Below are 25,529 nucleotides of genomic sequence, written 5' to 3' on the forward strand. Positions count from 1 at the left end.
GAACAACTACGTAACTTACCCCGATTCACTTGAAAATGATTGAATTTATTTAACCCAAAATGCCATAAGAAAAAATAAAGAGTTTAATTATAAAATCATTAAAGACGTGACATTAATAAAAATTAGTGGAAATGCAGGATATATTTGGTGAATAATTCTTTTTTTAATCCTTGAGAAGTGGGAACTTAATATTTTCTGAATTAAATAAGTGCCACTGAAATTTGAACTAATTACACTCATATATAACATATACCTCTTTAACAATATGATCACTATCCCATTGGTATTGATATCTCATTGTTTATTATTGTCTACACACTATTGTTTTGCTTATTCTTAGTATGACTCAAATTTTTTTTCATTAATTGGTTATCTAACATGATTAACAAAATAAGTTTGACTAGGTCATCATTTAAACCTACTTAAGCTTCTAAATAAGCGGATTACCTTACAAAATGGATGATAGCTAAGTGACGGTTTGATGCTAAGATACAATTAAATGCCAACAGCAAATTAGGATATCTCCCATTGTTATGTGTTCAACTGAACTGTATTCCTCAGCATTGGTCCTAAGCAAATGGAATTATTGTCAACTTAAATTGCTCCTCCATCAAGCCATAGAAGGAAGGAAGGAAGAAAAAACATTCTTATATTTAGGGATTGGTTTATAGAATTCTAAAGGAGGAAAACGAATAAGAATGTAAACTTAGTAAAATAATAAAAGTAAGATAGAAAAAAGTTATGTTAATTACCAAAGCTATGTAAATTAGTAAAGTTGTGATAATTTGTAAGGTAACAAAAGTTACTGCATCTGATAGATTGGAGTTTTAACTACTTTTCAACAACACAACCTTACTAGAAAAGCAGCATGTTGACGATGTGAAAGACAATTACAAGTCTGATATATAGATTACATGGAAGAGATCAGATGACCAACATATTTGATACATATTTACTTCTTTTATCTATTATAAGATGTGATCAACATTTGGATGTTGATAGCATAATCACACAATTTAGCAATAAACAGTGACTAATCTCCATGATCTGAACCATGGAAACTCCTCCGTTTGCATAACCACGCCTCTGCTTTATTTCTTCTTGATGTTGGCAATGAACCTAGCCCAATTAAGAACCATAAACACATAGATCTTATCACAGATGTTGTCCATGAAGAGAAAATAAGTTGCGCTCCATGTCCTCTTGAACAGTAATGGACCAATGACCACCCAAAGCCCCACTGCAAATCCTAGACCCATGCTGAGATAAAAAGATGACATCTCGTTTCCATCTTCATGTTCTAGAGGATAATTTAGAGTCGTTCCATCTCCTGAACAATTCTTCGAAATAGGAGGCCCACAAAGATCATTGTTGCCTTCGTAGATTGACGGATTGTCAAATGTTTGTAGTTGCTGCCCAGAAGGTATTCTTCCTGAGAGGTTATTATAGGACAAGTTCAAGTAGCTCAAAAAAGTTAAAGCTGATAGAGTTGGAGGAATTTCACCATAAAGCTCGTTGTTTGATAGGTCAAGAGACTCCAATGACCATAGACCACCCATCCCATCTGGAATATCTCCAATCAATCGATTTGTCGACAGGTTCAAATTTTTCAATGTAGCAAGGCCTCCTATCTCTTGAGGGATCTCTCCGGTTAGACTGTTGCATGATAAGTCGAGGCTCGACATGAGAGACATCATTGTCATGGTATAGTAATCCAGAGCTTGCCCTTTTGTGACCACGAAAAAGCTGATGAAATCAGGGATATAATAACTTCTATATGAGGAGACTGTAGTCATTGCTGTGAAGTTCACGAGAGATGGAGCTATGGTTCCTGATAGATTGTTGTGAGCAAGATCCAAAACATGGAGATAGTCTAATTTTGCAAGCTGAATAGGTATATAGCCAGAAAACATGTTAGACCTTAATAAGAGAATGGCTAATTGTGGTAATCTTTTACCTATCCATATCGGCAAGCTTCCATAGAATTTATTATAAGAAAGATCAAGAAAATTAAGATACTGACAACCTCGGAAGAACAAAGGAAATTCACCAGAGAGGCTATTGTTGCGGAAGCTTACTATTGAAAGTTCAGAACCTATCGGTGTCAAGTCGCTAGGATTAGCTCTAAAAGATTTCCTGCTTGTCAAACATTGAGGAAGTTGTCCTAATAGGCGGTTGTGTGATAGATCCAAGATTCCTAAGGACTGCACCTGGTTGCACATAGATAATGGGATGGTACCAGTAAAACTATTGTTTGAAAGATCTAGCACTCGAAGACTCATCGGTAATTGTGGGACCCCACCTTGGAATTGATTTGAATTCAGATTTATTTCATATGCTGCTGACAAGAACTCGAGAGTCGATGGTAATACTCCGTTGATCTGGTTTAGGGAGAGATCAAGATATTTGACTGAAGAAATTACATTCCAAACCCAATCAGGTAACCTATTGGCTATTCCCGAATTGGACATTGCTAAATTGATCATGTCAGTCTGTGATCGAATCCACGTAGGAAAATGAGGTCCCAGATTGCAAGAGCTCAGGTCTACATATTTTAATTTGAATGGAGGGAGCCAATTTGGGCCTACTACCATGGTCAGGTTGCTGTTGCCGGACAAGGATAAATCTTCTAATCTCGTCAGATTTGCAAAATGATTTTCTGATATAATCCCAACGAAGTGATTGAAACTCAAAGATAAATCTCTCAAATTAGTGAGCTTTCCAATCCAGGAAGGTATGTGACCGCTAAGGCTGTTGTAACCGAGATCAAGATACCTTAGACTGGTCATGTGCTGGAGCCAACTTGGCAGACTTCCGGTCAAGTTATTTCCAAACAAATACAACTCCTCTATCTTGGGCGGCAACCTTTTCATCAATTCTGCTATGTCCCCGCTGATTTGATTTTCCGCTAGGTTGAGCACTTTCAAGTTGTGTAGATTCTTCAAAGTCTCTGGTATCATGCCAATGAGATCATTGAATTCGAGCCCAAGTTCTTCGAGAGAGGTCATATTTCCTAGTAGGCCATCAGGAATAGGACCGTGAAAGTAGTTGTACCGAAGATCAAGGTTAACAAGTGATGTGAGATTAGAAGAGTAAAGAGGTAGAGAAGAGTACGTCGCGTTGAGATTGCAATCACATAGATGAAGAACTCTTAGAGAAGCTGGAAGCATGCTCATGGCCTGCACCCCATCCACAGCAGCACTGAGGTTTACCTCGGTCATGTCGAGGTACTTCAAAGAAGAGAGACGTGGTAACCAAGCTACATAATCAGCCGACTCCAAGGAGTTAAAAGAAAGATCGAGATAGAGCAGCTTAGTGAGATTACCGAGCTGAGGAGGTATGCTCCCACCAAAGCCTGCATCAGAGAGGTCGAGATACTTCATGTTCTTGAAGGAGCCAATGAATTCTGGTATCCGCTTATGTCCGAAGTCGTTGTAGCTTAGATTGAGGTAGTTGAGATGCTCTATAGCCAGCAGAGAACGATTGATCTCACCGCCCAATGTCCGAAACTTATAATTGATCATGTCAGTGTAGTAGTCATAGTTGAAGTTGGTGAAGTTGTTACGGAGGTCGAGCTTCACAACATGGCCTGTCCTGTTGCTGCACACGACGCCCCTCCATCGACAGCAGTCTTGGCCAATATGCCAAGAAGATAGGACATCACTGGGATCTTCAATGCTTGCTTTGAAGGAAAGAAGTGCGTCCCTCTCTCTCTCGATGCAACTCCTTCCTCCTCCTTTGGGCTCCACAGATACGGAGGAAATGGGGATTTGATATTGGGCCAGTAGAATCCATATCATTATTAGGACGATATGACAACATTGGATAGAGGATCTTGTCGCCTTGGCCATTAAACTTCTTTTACTTCTTCTAGCTTCCAAACACCTGGGATTAATAGGATCATATAAGCAGCTCTCGCAATAGTCAAGGCCTAAAGGCAATATTAGTAGAGAATATTTCTTCTTCTTCTTCTTCTTCTTCTTCTTCTTCTATGTACCACATGTTATTTACTTCACTGGTGGAAAGAGACATTTGAGCTTTCCAAGTACGAAGATTAAGATGGCTGTGGAATTCCACGGAAGGAAACAAGAAGAGTATGGAAATTGTAATGGTTGGGGAATTCCAGAGTCTAGATTGTCACTTATTCTCAAATAATAATGGTATATATTTCTTTTCTTTTCTTTTCTTTTCTTTTCTTTTTCTCAAATAAATGAAAATTTAATAATGTTCTAATTAAATTAGTGTCGCTGAGATTTGAACTCTAGGAACACTTAAATAGCATAATCCCATTTTAACAATCTGATCACTATTGCATTGGCATGACAAATCATCTTCACTTTTGTCTATACATTGTTCTTTTCTCTATTTTTAAATCGACTCAAATTTTTCTATGAGTTAGTTATCTAACGTGATAACAAAATCAATTTGATTTAAAGGAACAAAGTCCTGAATGAGATAGCATTTAAAAATAACGTTGTCCTGTCCGATATGATAGACTCAAAATTGTACTCATTTGTGGAATTCCAGAGAAAGAAAGGGAAAAGACTAAGACAGTGAACTTAGAAAATTATATTAATGGTTGTTTAATTCCAACATTACGATTTTCTCTAGTCCAATTTAAAGGAAAGTGACAATCTCCTCTCGGATTATTCAAACCTAAGCTTGATTAGATTTTTTAGCGAATTTATTAAAATAACCATATATTTTGTTTTTATTATCAATGATACATATGAATATTTTTTATTCGATCATTGTGTTTTGCTTAAAATATCTCGAAAGTGATCGGCTGTTAGTTTTCTTAACAATTAGTTATTATATAGATAAATTAAAGTAATTATAGATGTAAAATAAACTTAATAAATAAGTACTTTTAGATTAAAGTAAAATTAAATAAAATTATATTGTAAAGTCAAATTAAGAGGTTTTTTTAATGATTTTATTTTCAAAGTTAATAAAAATATTTTTTATTCTAGATTGATATTTTTAAAGTCTAGAATGAGGGGACGTTTGAAAATAATGTTGCCTGTTGTAAGACGCTAGAAATTATATTTATGTGTGGAATTCTAAGAGAAAACAAATAATGAGGTAGACTTAGAAAATCTATTAATGGTGCTGAAATTTCAACATCAAGATTTTCTCTAGTCAAATTTAAAGAAAAATGACAATTTCATCTTGCGTTATCTGAGCCTAACCTTGTTAGATACTTACAAAATTTTATTAAAAATATTTTATGTTTCACTTTTATTATTATTCACATTACTCAGTATCACTTTCAAACCTTTAAGAAACAAAAATAGGCACATATAACCTCTAAACTATCGAAATATATCACTAAGCCTTCATAGCCAATATTTCGTTAGACAAATCAATATAAACTTGTCGTTCTGGCTTCCTCTCAATTACCGATTGGAAAAGTCGCTGCAGACCGTCTGGATTCGCCGACTTTACGGAAGCAAAAGATATTCGTTGTCGAATTCATCTATATCTACGTAGATGCCTTCTCACCCCTGTCAGAAAGCACTATATATTCAAACGAATAACTGTGCATGCGGTTCACCGGCCACGTTCCCGAGTTTCCCAGCCATAAACCCCATGATCTCCAGAGTCGAGACGTTGCAAATAAAAAAAATTCCTAACCCTAATCCTTTCCCCCAACCCTTCGAATCGAAATCCCTATGATCGAGAATTCTAGGGTTCCTCCGCTTCGTCTTCTCTTCGCGCTCGACCATCGATTGATCTTCCCAGAAATCATAATGGATTCCGTGCTCCTCGAATCCCCCTCAATGGTGAAATCTCTCGGTTTCGGCTCTCTCGGCGGCCCTAGCTTCAAATCCATGCTCAAAGAACTTGCTCTTCGGTGATAGGATCTTCCAATCCGAAGTATATAATTCCAAGGGCGATCAAGGCAATTCCTTTAAAAAACAGAAGACCGGAAAACAAATAAAATGCATATGGAGAACGCTCAGACCCCGGTATTCCGTTGACGTTTATGTCGAAGAGTCCTATGATTATGGACAAAACCAAGCCGCAACCACCGAAAATGGTCAAATTATGCGTCACGCGGAGACTTCTATCCTGAAACACATGAACAAGATTAATATGTTATATCTTCTTTAAAGAAGAAGGTTTTACACAACCAATGCGTCAAAACATATTACAAATGAAATTGCAAATAAAGGCATTTGCTTGTTTGTAAGATACAACCTGCAACCATGCACGAACTGTACTCTGCATAACATCCTGAATTGTAAACAAGCGTCCACGAACAGCTTCCTGCTCTTCGAGCATTTCCCTTGTGCTCTTATTGATTCCTTCAAGCAGAGCTTTGGTGGCATTGCCTCTCAAATGCTGGAGGAGCTCAAAGATGATCTCCTCTCTTGCATGAAGTGACCATTTAACTCTAATAACCTATCAAAGAGAAGAACTGCATTAACTCTTTTACAGTATTAATAAGACAAAGTTCAATATCAGATGTCCAAACTTAAAGGACATATTTCTGACAATTGCTAACCTGAGTGGCCAGTCTCCTAATTTCTTGGTTAAAGATTATACAGAGTAGATTCAAGTCTTCATGATTTCTCCTGAAAAGTGGAAACAATATCCTTACATGATATTACTCCTAGAGCACCTTATATAAGTCAAAAGAGGTATACGAATCAGACAAATTACCTATTTACAAACTTTAACTCTATTTCATCTGCTCCTCCAAGTACATACTTGCGGAACAATCTGCAGCAAAATACAGAGGAACATGAAATAAAACCAAACTCCCTAAAATAATGCAAGTATAATTAAGAAAACCATATGACTTGTTCAGAGGTACAACGAAACAGATGAGGCTCTCTGTTCGTATAAGTAAAAATTGGTTTACGATAACCTGGTAAAAACAAAAGATTTGTTGCTAAACTAGAGGTAAAAGCCAGCCATAAAGCTCATTGTTTGAGGACAAGTTCAAGTAGCTCAAAAGAGTGAAAAGCTGATAGAGTTGGAGGAATTTCATCATAAAGCTCATTGTTTGATAGGTCAAGAGACTCCAATGACTGTAGACCACTCATCGTCTATGGAATATACCCAATCAATTGATTCCCAGACAAGTTCAAATTTTTCAATGTAGCAAGGCCTCCTATCTCTTCAGCGATCTTTCAGGTTAGACAGTTGCTTGATAAGTCGAGGCTCGACATGAGAGATATTATTGTATTGGTATAGTATTCTAGAACTTGTCCTTTTGTGACCACTAAAAGGCTAATGAAATAAGGGACATAATAACTTCCGTACGAGGAGACTGTAGTCATTGCTGTGAAGTTCACGAGAGATGGAGCTATGGTTCCTGATAGATTGTTGTGAGCAAGATCCAAAACATGGAGATAATCTAATTTTGCAAGCTGAATAGGTATATAGCCAGAAATCATGTTAGACCTTAATAAGAGAAAGGCTAACTGTGGTAATTTTTTACCTATCCATATCGGCAAGCTTCCATATGGAATTCACCATAGAGGGAATTCACGAGAGAGGCTGTTGTTGCGGAACAAAGGGAATTCACCAGAGAGGCTGTTGTTGCGGAAGTTTACTATTGAAAGTTCGGAACCTATCGGTGTCAAGTCGCCAGGATCAGCTCTAAAAGATTTCGTGCTTGTCAAACATTGAGGAAGCTGTCCTAATAGGCGGTTGTGCGATAGATCCAAAATTCCTAAGGACTGCACCTGGTTGCACATAGATAATGGGATGGTACCAGTAATACTATTGTCTGAAAGATCCAACAACCAAAGACCCGTCGGTAATTGTGGGAACCCACCTTGGAATCGATTTGAATTCAAATTTATTTCAGATGCTGCTGACAAGAACTCCAGAGTCAATGGTAATTCTCCACTAATTTGGTTTAGGGAGAGATCACGATATTCTACCTAAGAAATTACATTCCAAACCCAATCTGGCAACCTATCAGCTATTCCTGTATTAGGCATTATAAAATCGATAATGTCAGTCTGCGATCGAATCCACGTAGGAAAATGGGGTCCCGGATTGCAGGAGTTCAAGCCTGCATATTTCAGTTTGAATGGAGGGAGCCAATTTGGGCCTACTACCATGGTCAGGTTGTTGTTGTTGGACAAATATAAATATTCTAATCTTGTCGGACTTGCAAAATGATCTTATGATATAATGCCAACAAAGTGATTGAAACCCAAAAACAAACTGCTCAAATTAGTGAGCTTTCCAATCCTGAAAGGTATGGGAGCTCTGAGGCTATTGTTACTGAGTTCAAGATAACTTAGACAGGCCATGTGCTCGAACCAACTTGGCAGACGGTCAAGTTATTTGCAGACAAATCCAACTCCTCTATCTTGGGCGGCAACCTTTTCATCAATTCTGTTATGTTCCCGCTGATTTGATTATCCCATACAATGAGCTTTTTCAAGTTGCGTAGATTCTTTAAAGTCCTCGGTATCATGCCAATGAGATCATTGCCTCCAAGCCCAAGTTTTTCGAGGGAGGTCATATTTCCTAGCAGGCCATTAGGAATAGGACCGTGAAAGTAGTTGCCCCCAAGACCAAGGCTCACAAGTGATGTGAGATTAGAAGAGTAAAGAAGCAGTGAAGAGAACGTCGCGTTGAGATTGCAATCAAATAGATAAAGAACTCTTAGAGAAGCTGGAGGCATGCTCATGGCCTGCACTTCATCCACAGCAGCACTGAGGTTTACCTCACTCATGTCGAGGTACTTCAAGGTAGAGAGACGTGGTAGCCATGATACCAGACGAACCGAGTGCAAAGAGTTAAAAGAAAGATCGAGATGGAGCAGCTTTGTGAGATTATCAAGCTAGGAGGTATGCTCCCACTGAAGCATGCATCAGTGAGGTTGAGATACTTCAAGTTCTTAAAGGAGCCAATGAATTCTGGTATCCGCTTATGTCCGAAATTGTTGTAGCTTAGGTTGAGGTAGTTGAGATGCTCTATAGCCAGCAGAGAAGGATTGATCTCACTGCCCAATGTTTGAAACTTATAATTGATCATGTCGGTGTTGTAGTCATAGTTGATGTCGTTATGGAGGTCGAGCTTCACAACATGGCTTGTCCTGTTGCTGCACACGACATGTAACAACCCAGAATTTTGGAACATAAATAAATAAAATAAATAGAAATATACAGTTTAGAAATATACAGTTTAGATAATGATGAATTTTATCTCTTTTATGTTTTAAGATTTTTATTAAATTAAATTAAATTTTTAGATATATCTATAAGATATTAGAATTCTTATTCTAGTAGGACACTTATTATATTTTTTTTCTTTTATAAAAAGGGGGCCTAGAATAAAACCTAGAGGAATTTTTTAGGAGAGAAATTAGGTGCTACAGTATTGAGAAATAAAAATGAGAGAGAAAAAGAGATTATTCTTGAGGGAGATTAGAGAGAAAAAAAATAGAAAATAGAGGAAAAAAGATTTTATCATACCAGAAAGAAAAGAAGAAAAAAAAAGAGAAGACAATCATGGAGTGCTTTGAAATTCGTGCAGATTACGATTAGGATGAGAAAATCAAATTATTTTAGATTAAGCGATCAAACAAGTCTCCACTCATATTTTCTTAAATTTTTATTATATAAAATTAGAATTGATGAATTATAAATATCTTTATGTTTATTCTTATCCCATTTGATTTTATAAGATAAGAAATTTTGCAATATGATGATGTAAGAAATTCATTGTTTTAAGGAATTTCAATAAAAAATTAGAAATATTAAGATTTTGTATTTTATTGAAAATTCATATTTATCATTCTTGGAAAAAAAAAGGGATTTTATTGTTTATTATTTTTCAGATTTCAAAGTATTTATTTTTATTGCAGAAAATAAGAAATAAATTAGGAATATTTCAATTTAAATGAATTTTTAGATTTATGAAAATAATTAATATCTATTTCTATTGTAGAAAATAAGATATAAATTAGTAATATTTCAATTTATATAGATTTCGGATTCCTGATAGTACACTTTTAACAGAGATAGTACACTTTGCGGGTTTCCATGATAGTACACTTTTAACAGAGATCGACTGCTTTTATATTGATTTATTCAAATTAAGATATTATGAATGATTTATAATTCGATTCCCATGATAGTACATCATTTTCAGTAGAGATTGATTTGTGTTATATTAATTTATTTAAATTGAGATATTATAAGTGATTTATAATTCAATTTCCATGATAATACACTTTAGTGGAGATTTGTTTTATACTGATTTATTCGGATTGTGTTAATATGAATGATTTATGATTTGATTTCCATAAAAAAAAATACTTTTAGCGGAGATTGATTTGTTTTATATTGATTTATTTAAAATGAGTTAATATGAATAATTTATGATTCTAATTTGGATATATAGATTTTGAAATTCAATATAAGGGACAAGAAAACTATTTATTTTTCAAGACGGCTTATATATTATTATTATGATTCTTTTTCTACTACTATATGTATCACATGTTGATCTTTGTCATTAGACATATTATTAGTAGAGTGGGTTACTTGCTACTATATGTATCATGAGGACTTATTATTTTACAGGAATTTAAAAAGCCGCTTGGTTAGGACTCTAGTATTGTTTTCGTTGTGTCAATATATTTTAGAATTTAATTTTTATTTAAACTTTCATGTTTTTTCTAAATTTTATCCTAGAGATTTACGATCATCATGTTCCAGATCAGGGCGTGACACGACACCCCTCTATAGACATCAGTTTTGGCCAGTCTGCCAAGAAGATAGGACATCATTCGGATCTTCAATGCTTGCTTTGAAGGAAAAAGTGCGTCCCTCCCACTCTCGATGCAACTCCTTCCTCCTCGTTTGGGCTCCACAGCTATGGAGGAAATGGGGATTTGATATTGGGCCAGTATACGACAACATTGGATAGAGGATCTTTCGACCTTGGCCATTAAACTTCGTTTGCCTCTTCTTCTTCTTCTTCTTCTTCCAAACACCTGGGATTAATAGGATATAAGTTGTCGTGGTAGTGAAGGCCTAAAGGCAATATTAGTAGAGAATGTTTATTCTTCTTCTTTCTCTTCTTCTATATACCACATGTTACTTAAACGGTGGATAGAGACTTTTGAGCTTCCAGTTCCACACTACCTTGCCCAAGTATGGAAATTACGATGGTTGTGGAATTTCATGAATGGAAACAAGAAGAGTATGGAAATTAGATTCTCACTTATGCTCAAATAATAAAGGTATATATATTATTTCTCTTCTTTTCTTTTTTGAATAATGAGAATTTAATAATGTCACAATTAAATCATTAGATTTGAATTCAGGAACTCTTAATATAATATGTCATTTGAACAATCTGATCACTATCCCATTGGCACTGATTTTTTAATCTTCTACACTCCTTTTTTGTGTTTCGTATTGTCTACACTCTATACACCAGTGCTTTCTCTATTTTTAATATGGCTCAAGTTTTTCTATGAATTAGTTATCTAACGTGATAACAAAATCAGTTTTACTAAGTAATCAACTTACACCTCATCCAGCCTATTAACACCCTCTCGCTATTTTGTACAACTACATAACTTACTCCGATTCACTTGAAAATGATTGAATTTATTTAACCCAAAATACCATAAGAAAAAATAAAGGGTTTAATTATAAAATCCTCAAAGACGTGACATTAATAAAAATTAGTGGAAATGCAGGATATATTTGGTGAATAATTCTTTTTTTAATCCTTGAGAAGTGGGAACTTAATATTTTCTGAATTAAATAAGTGCCACTGAAATTTGAACTAATTACACTCATATAACATAAACCTCTTTAACAATATGATCACTATCCCATTGGTATTGATATCTCATTGTTTATTATTGTCTATACACTATTGTTTTTCTTATTCTTAGTATGACTCAATTTTTTTTTCATTAATTGGTTATCTAACATGATTAACAAAATATGTTTGACTAGGTCATCATTTAAACCTACTTAAGCTTCTAAATAAGCTGATTACCTTACAAAATGGATGATAGCTAAGTGACGGTTTGATGCTAAGATACAATTAAATGCCAACAGCAAATTAGGATATCTCCCATTGTTATGTGTTCAACTGAACTGTATTCCTGAGCATTGGTCCTACGCGGATGGAATTATTGGCAACTAAAATTTCTCCTCCATCAAGCCATAGAAGGAAGGAAGAAAAAACATTGTTATATTTAGGGATTGGTTTATAGAATTCTAAAGGAGGAAAACGAATAAGAATGTAGACTTAGTAAAATATTAAAAGTAAGATAGAAAAAAGTTATGTTAATTACCAAAGCTATGTAAATTAGTAAAGTTGTGATAATTTGTAAGGTAACAAAAGTTACTGCATCTGATAGATTGGAGTTTTAACTACTTTTCAACAACACAACCTTACTAGAAAAGCAGCATGTTGACGATGTGAAAGACAATTACAAGTCTGATATATAGATTACATGGAAGAGATCAGATGACCAACATATTTGATACATATCTACTTCTTTTATCTATTATAAGATGTGATCAAGATTTGGATGTTGATAGCATAATCAGACAATTTAGCAATAAACAGTGACTAATCTCCATGATCTGAACCATGGAAACTCCTCCGTTTGCATAACCACGCCTCTGCTTTATTTCTTCTTGATGTTGGCAATGAACCTAGCCCAATTAAGAACCATAAACACATAGATCTTATCACAGATGTTGTCAATGAAGAGAAAATAAGTTGCGCTCCATGTCCTCTTGAACAGTAATGGACCAATGACCACCCAAAGCCCCACTGCAAATCCTAGACCCATGCTGAGATAAAAAGATGACATCTCGTTTCCATCTTCCTGTTCTAGAGGATCATCTAGAGTCGTCCCATCTCCTGAACAATTCTTGGAAATTGGAGGCCCACAAAGATCATTGTTGCCTTCATAGATTGACGGATCGTCAAATGTTTGTAGTTGCTGCCCAGAAGGTATTCTTCCTGAGAGGTTATTATAGGACAAGTTCAAGTAGCTCAAAAAAGTTAAAGCTGACAGAGTTGGAGGAATTTCACCATAAAGCTCATTGTTTGATAGGTCAAGAGACTCCAATGACTGTAGACCACCCATCGTCTCCGGAATATCTCCAGTCAATCGATTCCCAGACAAGTTCAAATTTTTCAATGTAGCAAGGCCTCCTATCTCTTCAGGGATCTTTCCGATTAGACAGTTGCTTGATAAGTCGAGGCTCGACATGAGAGATATCATCTTGTCGGTATAGTATTCCAGAGCTTGTCCTTTTGTGACCACTAAAAGAATAACGAAATCAAGGAGATAGTTACTTTCATATCGCGAGAGTGTAGTCATTGATGTGAAGTTCACGAGAGATGGAGCTATGGTTCCTGATAGATTGTTGTGAGCAAGGTCCAAAACATGGAGATAGTCTAATTTTGCAAGCTGAATAGGTATATAGCCAGAAAACATGTTAGACCTTAATAAGAGAAAGGCTAACTGTGGTAATCTTTTACCTATCCATATCGGCAAGCTTCCATATAAGTTATTATAAGAAAGATCAAGAAAATTAAGATACTGACAACCTCGGAAGAACAAAGGGAATTCACCGGAGAGGCTATTATTGCGGAAGCTTACTATTGAAAGTTCAGAACCTATCGGTGTCAAGTCTCTAGGATCAGCTCTAAAAGATTTTCTACTTGTCAAACATTGAGGAAGTTGTCCTGATAGACGGTTGTGTGATAGATCCAAGATTACTAAGGACTGCACCTGGTTGCACATAGATAATGGGATGGTACCAGTAATACTGTTGTTTGAAAGATCCAGCACTTGAAGACTGGTCGGTAATTTTGGGACCCCACCATGGAACTGATTTGAATTCAGATTTATTTCATATGCTGCTGACAGGAACTCCAGAGTCGATGGTAATACTCCGCTGATCTGGTTTAGAGAGAGATCAAGATATTCAACCGAAGAAATGACATTCCAAAACCAATCAGGCAACCTATCGACTATTCCCGAATTGGCCATTGCTAAATCGATAATGTCAGTCTGCGATCGAATCCACGTAGGAAAATGGGGTCCCAGATTGCAGGAGCTCAAGCCTACATATTTCAATTTGAATGGAGGGAGCAAATTTGGGCCTACTACCATGGTCAGGTTGTTGTTGTCGGACAAGTATAACATCTCTAATTTCGTCAGACTTGCAAAATGATCTCCTGATATAATGCCAACAAAGTGATTGAAACTCAAATCCAAAATGCTCAAATTAGTGACATTTCCAATCCCAGAAGGTATGTGACCGCTGAGGCTATTGTTACTGAGATCAAGAGACCTTAGGCTGGTCATGTGCTCAAGACAACTTGGCAGACTTCCGGTCAAGTTATTTCCAGACAAATACAACTCCTCTATCTTGGGCGACAATCTTTTCATCAATTCTGCTATGTCCCCGCCGATTTGATTATCCCATAGATTGAGCTTTTTCAAATTGCTTAGATTCTTTAAAGTCCTCGGTATCATACCAATGAGATTATTTCCAGACAAATCCAACTCCTCTATCTTGGGCGGCAACCTTTTCATCAATTCTGCTATGTCCCCGTTGATTTGATTCCAGCTTAGATCTAGTATGTTTAAGTTGTGTAGATTCTTCAAAGTCCTCGGTACCATGCCAATGAGATCATTGCCTCCAAGCCCAAGTTCTTCGAGAGAGGTCATATTTCCAAGTAGGCCATCAGGAATAGGACCGTGAAAGTAGTTGCCCCCAAGACCAAGTCTCACAAGTGATGTGAGATTAGAAGAGTAAAGAGGCAAAGAAGAGAACGTCGCATTGAGATTGCAATCAACTAGATAAAGAACTCTTAGAGAAGCTGGAAGCATGCTCATGACCTGCACCCCATCCACAGCAGCACTAAGGTTTACGTCGCTCATGTCGAGGTACTTCAAGGAAGAGAGATGCGGTAACCAAGCTACATAATCAACCGACTCCAAGTAGTTAGAAAAAAGATCGAGATGGAGCAGCTTAGTGAGATTACCGAGCTGAGGAGGTATGCTTCCACCGAAGCCTGCATCAGTGAGGTCGAGATACTTCAAGTTCTTGAAGGAGTCAATGAATTCTGGTATCCGTTTACGTCCGAAGTCGTTGTAGCTTAGGTTGAGATAGTTAAGATGCTCTATAGCGAGCAGAGAAGGACTGATCTCACCACCCAACGTCCGAGTGTTGTAGTCATAAATGCCGTCGGCGAAGTTGTTATGGAGGTCGATCTTCACAACATGGCCTGTCCTGTTGCTGCACACGACGCCCCTCCATCGACAGCAGTCTTGGCCAATATGCCAAGAAGATAGGACATCACTGGGATCTTCAATGCTTGCTTTGAAGGAAAGAAGTGCGTCCCTCTCTCTCTCGATGCAACTCCTTCCTCCTCCTTTGGGCTCCACAGATAGGGAGGAAATGGGGATTTGATATTGGGCCAGTAGAACCCATATCATTATTAGGACGATACGACAACATTGGATAGAGGATCTTGTCGCCTTGGCCATTAAACTTCTTTTACTTCTCTAGCTTCCAAACACCTGGGATTAATAGGATCATATAAGCAGCTCTCGCAATAGTCAAGGCCTAAAGGCAATATTAGTAGAGAACATTTCTTCTTCTTCTTCTTCTTCTTCTTCTTCTTCTTCTTCTTCTATGTACCACATGTTATTTACTTCAATGGTGGAAAGAGGCATTTGAGCTTCCAAGTACGAAGATTACGATGGCTGTGGAATTCCACGGAAGGAAACAAGAAGAGTATGGAAATTGTAATGGTTGGGGAATTCCAGAGTCTAGATTGTCACTTACTCTCAAATAATAATGGTATATATTTCTTTTCTTTTCTTTTTCTCAAATAAATGAAAATTTAATAATGTTCTAATTAAATTAGTGTGGCTGAGATTTGAACTCTAGGAACACTTAAATAGCATAATCCCATTTTAACAATCTGATCACTATCCCATTGGCATGACATATCATCTTCACTTTTGTCTCTGCATTGTTCTTTTCTCTATTTTTAATACGACTCAAATTTTTCTATGAGTTAGTTATCTAACGTGATAACAAAATCAATTTGATTAGGTCATCAATTTAAACCTCGTCCAGCCTAACAACTTAAGCTTCTAAATCAGTTGATTATCTATCTTACAACAATGGATGATAGCTAAGCGACCTTTGATTTGTGGAAACAAAAACATTAGATGTCCATTTTATTTCAACCGAGCAATAAATGTTTTAAAAATACGTCCAAAGCATTAGGGTCCATAATAGTTTATTCTACAGTAAGTCCAAGAAACAAAGTCCTGAATGAGATAGCATTTAAAAATAACGTTGTCCGATATGATACGCACAATATTGTACTCATTTGTGGAATTCCAGAGAAAGAAAGGGAGAAGACTAAGACAGTGGACTTAGAAAATTATATTAATGGTTGTTTAATTCCAACATTATGATTCTCTCTAGTCCAATTTAAAGGAACGTGACAATCTCCTCTCGGATTATTAAAACCTAAGCTTGATTAGATTTTTCAGCGAATTTATAAAAATTACCATATATTTTGTTTTTATTATCACTGATACCCTATCATATGAATATTTTTTATTCGATCATTGTGTTTTGCTTAAAATATCTCGAAAGTGATTGGCTGTTAGTTTTCTTAATAATTAGTTATTATATAGATAAATTAAAGTAATTATAGATGTAAAATAAACTTAATAAATAAGTACTTTTCGATTAAAGTAAAATTAAATTAAATTACATTGTAAAGTCAAATTAATAAAATATTTTTAAAGTCTAGAATAAGACCAACGTTTGAAAATAATGTTGCCTGTTGTAAGACGCTAGAAATTATTTTTATTTGTGGAATTCCAAGAGAAAACGAATATTGGTGCTAAAATTTCAGCATTCTCTAGTTAAATTTAAAAAAAAATGACAATTTCATCTTACGTTATTTGAGCCTAACCTTGTTAGATATTTACGAAAATTTATTAGAATTATTTTATGTTTCACTTTTATTATTATTCACATTACTCAGTATTACTTTCAAACTTTCAAGAATAAAAAATAGGCACATATAACCTCTAAACTAGCCAAATATATCACTAAGCCTTCATAGCCAATATTTCATTACACAAATCAATATAAACTTGTCGTTCTGGCCTCCTCTCATTTACCGATTGGAAAAGCTGCTGCCAACCGTCCGGATTCGACTTTACGGAAGCAAAAGATAATCGTTGCCAAATTCATCTATATCTACGTAGATGCCTTCTCACCAATGTGGGAAAGCACTATATATTCAAACAAATAACTGTGCACGCAGTTCACCGGCCACGTTCCCGAGTTTCCCAGCCATAAACCCCACGATCTCGAGAGTCGAGACGTTGCAAAGAAAAAAAAAACCCTAACCCTAATCCTTTCCCCCTAAAACCCTTCGAATCGAAATCCCTACGGTCGAGAATTCTAGGGTTCCTCCGCTTCGTCTTCTCTTCGCACTCGACCATCGATTGATCTTCCGAGAAATCATAATGGATTCCGTGCTCCTCGAATCCCCCTCAATGGCGAAATCTCTCGATTTCGGCTCTATCGGCGGCCCTAGCTTCCAATCCATGCTCAAAGAACTTGCTCTTCGGTGATAGGATCTTCCAATCCGAAGTATATAATTCCAAGGGCAATCAAGGCAATTCCTATGAAAAACAAGACCGGAAAACAAATAAAATGCATATGGAGAACGCTTAGACCGCGGTATTCCGTCGACGTTTATGCCGAAGAGTCCTGTGTTTATGGACAGAACCAAGCCGCAACCACCGAAAATGGTCAAATTATGCGTCACACGGAGACTTCTATCCTGAAACACATGAACAAGATTAATATGTTATATCTTCTTTAAAGAAGAAGGTTTTACATAACCAATGCGTCAAAACATATTACAAATGAAATTGCAAATAAAGGCATTTGCTTGTTTGTAAGATACAACCTGCAACCATGCACGAACTGTACTCTGCATAACATCCTGAATTGTAAACAAGCGTCCACGAACAGCTTCCTGCTCTTCGAGCATTTCCCTTGTGCTTTTATTGATTCCTTCGAGCAGAGCTTTGGTGGCATTGCCTCTCAAATGCTGGAGGAGCTCAAAGATGATCTCCTCTCTTGCATGAAGTGACCATTTAACTCTAATAACCTATCAAAGAGAAGAACTGCATTAACTCTTTTACAGTATTAATAAGACAAAGTTCAATATCAGATGTCCAAACTTAAAGGACATATTTCTGACAATTGCTAACCTGAGTGGCCAGTCTCCTAATTTCTTGGTTAAAGATTATACAGAGTAGATTCAAGTCTTCATGATTTCTCCTGGAAAGTGGAAACAATATCCTTACATGATGTTGCTCCTAGAGCACCTTATATAAGTCAAAAGAGGTATACGAATAAGACAAATTACCTATTTACAAAGTTTAACTCTATTTCATCTGCTCCTCCAAGTACATACTTGCGGAACAATCTGCAGCAAAATACAGAGGAACATGAAATAAAACCAAACTCCCTAAAATAATGCAAGTATAATTAAGAAAACCATAAGACTTGTTCAGAGGTACAACGAAGCAGATGAGGCTCTCTGTTCGTATAAGTAAAAATTGGTTTACAATAACCTGGTAAAAACAAAAGATTTGTTGCTAAACTAGAGGTAAAAGCCAGCCATAAAGCTCATTGTTTGAGGACAAGTTCAAGTAGCTCAGAAAAGTTAAAGCTGATAGAGTTGGAGGAATTTCATCATAAAGCTCATTGTTTGATAGGTCAAGAGACTCCAATGACTGTAGACCACTCATCGTCTCTGGAATATACCCAATCAATCGATTCCCAGACAAGTTCAAATTTTTCAATGTAGCAAGGCCTCCTATCTCTTCAGGGATCTTTCGGGTTAGACAGTTGCTTGATAAGTCGAGGCTCGACATGAGAGATATTATTGTATTGGTATAGTATTCTAGAGCTTGTCCTTTTGTGACCACTAAAAGGCTAATGAAATAAGGGACATAATAACTTCCGTACGAGGAGACTATAGTCATTGCTGTGAAGTTCACGAGAGATGGAGCTATGGTTCCTGATAGATTGTTGTGAGCAAGATCCAAAACATGGAGATAATCTAATTTTGCAAGCTGAATAGGTATATAGCCAGAAAACATATTAGACCTTAATAAGAGAAAGGCTAGCTGTGGTAGTCTTTTACCTATCCATATCGGCAAGCTTCCATAGAAGTTATTATAAGAAAGATCAAGAAATTTAAGATACTGACAACCTCGGAAGAACAAAGGGAATTCACCAGAGAGGCTGTTGTTGCGGAAGTTTACTATTGAAAGTTCGGAACATATCGGTGTCAAGTCGCCAGGATTAGCTCTAAAAGATTTCGTGCTTGTCAAACATTGAGGAAGTTGTCCTGATAGGCAGTTGTGTGATAGATCCAAAATTCCTAAGGACTGCACCTGGTTGCACATAAATAATGGGATGGTACCAGTAATACTTTTGTTTGAAAGATCCAACAACCAAAGACTCGTCGGTAATTGTGGGGCCCCACCTTGGAATCGATTTGAATTCAAATTTATTTTAGATGCTGCTGACAAGAACTCCATAGTCGATGGTAATACTCCACTGCTATGGTTTAGGGAGAGATCAAGATATTCGACCGAAGAAATTACACTCCAAACCCAATCTGGCAACCTATCAGCTACTCCTATATTAGACATTATTAAATCGATAATGTCAGTCTGCGATCGAATCCACGTAGGAAAATGGGGTCCCAGATTGCAGGAGCTCAAGCCTGCATATTTCAATTTGAATGGAGGGAGCCAATTTGGGCCTACTACCATGGTCAGGTTGTTGTTGTTGGACAAATATAAATATTCTAATCTTGTCGGACTTGCAAAATGATCTTATGATATAGTGCCAACAAAGTGATTGAAACCCAAAAACAAACTGCTCAAATTAGTAAGCTTTCCAATCCTAAAAGGTATGGGACCTCTGAGGCTATTGTTACTGAGATCAAGATAACTTAGACTGGCCATGTGCTTGAACCAACTTGGCAGATGGTCAAGTTATTTGCAGACAAATCCAACTCCTCTATCTTAGGTGGCAACCTTTTCATCAATTCTATTATGTTCCCGCTGATTTGATTATCCCATACAATGAGGTTTTTCAAGTTGCCTAGATTCTTTAAAGTCCTCCGTATCATGCCAATGAGATCATTGCCTCCAAGCCCAAGTTTTTCGAGGGAGGTCATATTTCCTAGCAGGCCATTAGGAATAGGATCGTGAAAGTAGTTGCCCCCAAGACCAAGGCTCACAAGTGATGTGAGATTAGAAGAGTAAAGAGGCAGAGAAGAGAACGTCGCGTTGAGATTGCAATCAAATAGATAAAGAACTCTTAGAGAAGCTGGAGGCATGCTCATGGCCTGCACTCCATCCACAGCAGCACTGAGGTTTAACTCGCTCATGTCGAGGTACTTCAAGGTAGAGAGACGTGGTAGCCATGATACCAGATGAACCGAGTGCAAAGAGTTAAAAGAAAGATCGAGATGGAGCAGCTTTGTGAGATTACCGAGCTGAGGAGGTATGCTCCCACCGAAGCCTGCATCAGTGAGGTCGAGATACTTCAAGTTCTTAAAGGAGCCAATGAATTCTGGTATCCACTTATGTCCGAAATTGTTGTAGCTTAGGTCGAGGTAGTTGAGATGCTCTATAGCCAGTAGAAAAGGATTGATCTCACCGCCCAACGTTCGAAACTTATAATTGATCATGTCTGTGTTGTAGTCATAGTTGATGTCGATGAAGTTGTTATGGAGGTCGAGCTTCACAACATGGCTTGTCCTGTTGCTGCACATGACGTGTAACAACCCAGAATTTTGGAACATAAATAAATAAAATAAATAGAAATATACAGTTTAGATAGCGATGAATTTTATTTTATCTTTTATGTTTTAAGATTTTTATTAAATTAAATTAAATTTTTAGATATATCTTTAAGATATTAGAATTCTTATTCTTGTGGGACTCTTATTATATATTGTTTTTTCTTTTATAAAAGGGGGGCCTAGAAGAAAACCTTAGAGCGATTTTTTAGAAGAGAAATTAGGTGCTACACTACTGAGAAATAAAAATGAGAGAGAAAAAGATATTATTCTCGAGGGAGATTAGAGAGAGAAAAAATAGAAAATAGAGGAAAAAAATTTTATCATACCAAAGAGAAGAAAAAAAGAAAGAGAAGATAATCATGGAGTGCTTTGAAATTCATGCAGATTACGATTAGGATGAGAAAATCAAATTATTTTAGATTGAGCGATCAAGGCAAGTCTCCACTCATATTTTCTTAAATTTTTATTATATAAAAATAGAATTGATGAATTATAAATATATTTATGTTTATTCTTATTACGTTTGATTTTATAAGATAAGAAATTTTGCAATAGATGTAAGAAATTCATTGTTTTAAGGATTTTCAATAAAAAATTAGAAATATTAATATTTTGTATTTTATAGAAAATTCATATTTATCATTCTTGGAAAAAAGGGATTTTATTGTTTATTATTTTTCAGATTTCAAAGTATTTATTTTTATTGCAGAAAATAAAAGATAAATTAGGAATATTTCAATTTAAATGAATTTTTAGATTTATGAAAATAATTAATAACTATTTCTATTGTAGAAAATAAGATATAAATTAGTAATATTTCAATTTATATGGATTTTGGATTCCTGAAAATAAATAATATTATTTTTTTAAGAAAATAAGATATAAATTAGAATTACTTCAATTCAAAGGAATTTCGGATTTGTAAAAAAAAATATTATTATATTTTATTTTCAGAAAATAATAGAGGAAATCTTTATGCTAATATATTTTATTTTCTATAAATAAAATATAAGAGATCTTTATTTTTTTTAGAATATGATCAAAAATAAAATATTATTTTTGAGACGTGAAATTTTGCAAGATTAAATATTAGATTATTATTTATTTGTGTTTTCTGACTTATTAAGAATGATTTATATTATATATATATTAGAGGAAATAGTAGTATTTGAATTTATGGATTATTCGTGTATATATTGTATTTTGAAGATTGAGAATTTTGGTGATTGAGGAATTTGATACTTGAGATTCATAATGAATCAGTATAATACTAATAAAAGTGAGATCTAAAACCCAATTTGTTTTCAAAAAGATAAGTCCAAGGAAAAGATCCTTGGAATGTAACGTTGCGACGTGCTACCAAGTGACTCTAGCGGGATTAGGGAAAAGATTCTTGGATTTTTGTTCTGGTGACTCTAATCTTTCTCAACGGTTAGTGAAAAAGTAAATAGGGCACTGTATAGTACCTACTGTGACCCTAGACGGATCGACTATCTAAAAAAGTCCCGGGCGCCATCTCGATGGTGACTAGGTAGTGCGATGTGGCAACGGGTCAGAGTACCCATTAATGAGATAATATGGTATTTTATCAGTTTTAACGGGTTTCCATGATAGTACAATTTTGGTAGAGATCGACTGCTTTTATATTGATTTATTCAAATTAAGATATTATGAATGATTTATGATTCGATTCCCATGATAGTACATTTTCACTAGAGATTGATTTGTGTTATATTAATTTATTTAAATTGATATATTATAAGTGATTTATAATTCGATTTCCATGATAATACACTTTAGTGGAGATTCGTTTTATACTGATTTATTCGGATTGTGTTAATATGAATGATTTATTATTTGATTTCCATAAAAAAAAAACACCTTTAGCAGAGATTGATTTGTTTTATATTAATTTATTTAAAATGAGTTAATATGAATAATTTATGATTCTAATTTGGTATATATGGATTTTGAAATTCAATATAAGAGACAAGAAAACTATTTATTTTTCAAGACGGCTTATATATTATTATTATAATTCTTTTTCTGCTACTATATGTATCACATGTTGATCTTTGTCATTAGACATATTATTAGTAGAGTGGGTTACTTGCTGGGCATCTAGCTCATGAGGACTTATTATTTTTATAGTAATTTAAAAAGCCACTTAGTCAGGACTTTGAAGACTGAGTACAATTTTCGCTGTATCAATCTATTTTAGAATTTAATTTCTATTTGAGTTTTCATGTTTTTTTCGGATTTTATTCTAGAGATTTACGACCATCATATTTACGGATCGCAACATGACAGGACGCCCCTCTATCGGCAGCAGTTTTGGCAGTCTGCCAAGAAGATAGGACATCATTGGGATCTTCAATGCTTGCTTGGAAGGAAAAGTGCATCCCTCTCTCTCTCTCTCTCTCTCGATGCAACTCCTTCCTCCTCCTTTGGGCTCCACAGCTACGGAGGAAATGGGGATTTGATATTGGGCCAGTAGAACGCATATCATTATTAGGACGATACGACAACATTGGATATAGGATCTTGCCGCCTTGGCCATTAAACTTCGTTTGCCTCTTCTTCTTCTTCTTCCAAACACCTGGGATTAATAGGATATAAGTTATCGTGGTGGTGAAGGCCTAAAGGCAATATTAGTAGAGAATGTTTATTCTTCTTCTTTCTCTTCTTCTATATACCACATGTTACTTAAACGGTGGATAGAGACATTTGAGCTTCCAATTCCACACTACCTTGCCCAAGTATGGAAATTACGATGGTTGTGGAATTTCATGAAAGGAAACAAGAGTATGGAAATTAGATTCTCACTTATGCTCAAATAATAAAGGTATATATATTTTTTCTCTTCTTTTCTTTTTTGAATAATGAGAATTTAATAATGTCATAATTAAATCATTAGATTTGAATTCAGGAACACTTAATATAATATAAATCATTTGAACAATCTGATCACTATCCCATTGGCACTGATTTTTTAATCTTCTACACTCCTTTTTTGGTGTTTAGTATTGTCTACACTCTATACACCGGTGCTTTCTCTATTTTTAATATGGCTCAAGTTTTTCTATGAATTAGTTATCTAACAAAATCAGTTTTACTAAGTAATCAACTTACACCTCATCCAGCATATCAACTTATGCTTCTAAAATCAGCTTATTATCTTCCAACAATTAATGGATGATATATAGCTAAGTGACTTTTAATTTGTGGAAACAAAAACATAGTTATATTTAGGGATAAATCAATTATAAATGTGGTAGTGCATTATTACATCTCCATTTTATTTCAATCAAGCAATAAAAGTATTGAAGTATCCGTTAAATACGTCCAAAGCATCAGTTGCATGGTAGTCTAGTCTATAATAAGTCCAAGAAACAAAGTCTAGAATGAGACACTCAAAGTTATACTCATTTGTGGAATTCCAGACAATGAAGGGAAAAGACTGAGATGCTGGACTTAGAAAATTATATTAATGGTTGTGGAATTCTAACACTAGGAAGAAGAAAATGGTAATCTTCACAGGGATTATTCGAAATCTAATCTTGACTAGATTTTTCAGCAAATTTATAAAAATTACCATATATTTTACTTTTATTATTATTAACGCTTTATCATATGAATATTTTTTATTCACCATTGTGCTTTGCTTAAAATGTCTCACAACTATTCAGCCCATTAGTTTTCTTAGCAATTAGTTATCATATAAATGAACTAAAGTAACTATAGACGTAGAATGAACCTAATATGCTTAATATAAGTAAACTTTTAGATTAAGTAAAATTAAATGAAATTATATTTTAAAGTCAAATTAATGGTTTTAATTCTAAAGTTTACAAAATGTTTTCTATTTCATAATGATATGTTTTTAAAGTCCAGAATGAGATGGCATTTGAAAAGAAGATTGTATGTTGTAAGATGCTAAAAATTATGGAATTCCAAAAGAAGTGAGAAGAAGAAGAAGGTAGACTTAAGACAATTCTATTAATGGTTGTTAAATTTCAGCATCAAGATTTTCTCTAATCAAATTTAAAAGAAAATGACAATTCGATCTTGAGTTATCCAAATCTTAAATTGATTAGATATTTAGCAAAACAGATTTAAAAAATACTCTATGTTTCACTTATATTTTCATTCACATTGCTCTCTGTATCACTTTCAAACCCTTGAGAAGAAAAAATAGACATATACAACCCTAAACTACTTAAATATATCACTAAGCCTCCTTAGCCAATATTTCATTAGCTAGCATTTGAGCCACTTCATTGTGATTGCTACTGTGGCATTGAAGGAGACATTAATAGACATATATATATTTGTTCTTGTTCATAGGATATGATGCTCTAAAACTGCCTGCATTGTTATTTTAGATACATGCATTTTGGCCCTCAGTAAACCTTAATTAGACCTCTTTAATCTGCCCTCAATTCCAGTGTTTCTTTCAGCTAAGTAGCCTTAGATTTCTTCGTGTTCTTAATTTCATACAAGAGAGAAAAATAACCAGGAAGAAGAAGAAGAAAAGGAAGCATTAAGCATCAGAGGCCTAGTTAATTAGGAGGCCTTGATTATTTTTAATTTTTAATTTAACCATGAGATGATGA

General features: G+C 35.2%; 1 protein-coding gene across 2 annotated transcripts; it reads right to left on the bottom strand.

Annotated features, from left to right (window-relative positions):
• Positions 1-880: 880 nt before the first annotated feature.
• Positions 881-15,529, bottom strand: LOC140763635 (receptor-like protein EIX2). 2 transcript variants are annotated; one of them, XM_073101919.1, is made up of 2 exons: positions 14,559-15,529; positions 881-2,865 (listed from the first exon to the last, which is right to left on the bottom strand). In XM_073101919.1, exons 1-2 carry the CDS (start codon positions 15,521-15,523, stop codon positions 1,092-1,094), a joined length of 2,739 nt encoding a protein of 912 aa, XP_072958020.1. In that variant the 5' UTR covers positions 15,524-15,529; the 3' UTR covers positions 881-1,091. The 2 variants fall into 2 exon arrangements, with proteins under 2 accessions (XP_072958020.1, XP_072958028.1); XM_073101927.1 differs by lacking the exon at positions 14,559-15,529 and adding an exon at positions 3,326-3,493 and having other exon boundaries at positions 881-3,230.
• Between the last annotated feature and the right edge of the window lie 10,000 nt (positions 15,530-25,529).

Source organism: Typha angustifolia, chromosome 1 (genome assembly GCF_048772165.1).
Source record: "Typha angustifolia cultivar Huaian chromosome 1, ASM4877216v1, whole genome shotgun sequence".
NCBI classification, from domain to species: Eukaryota; Viridiplantae; Streptophyta; class Magnoliopsida; order Poales; family Typhaceae; genus Typha; species Typha angustifolia.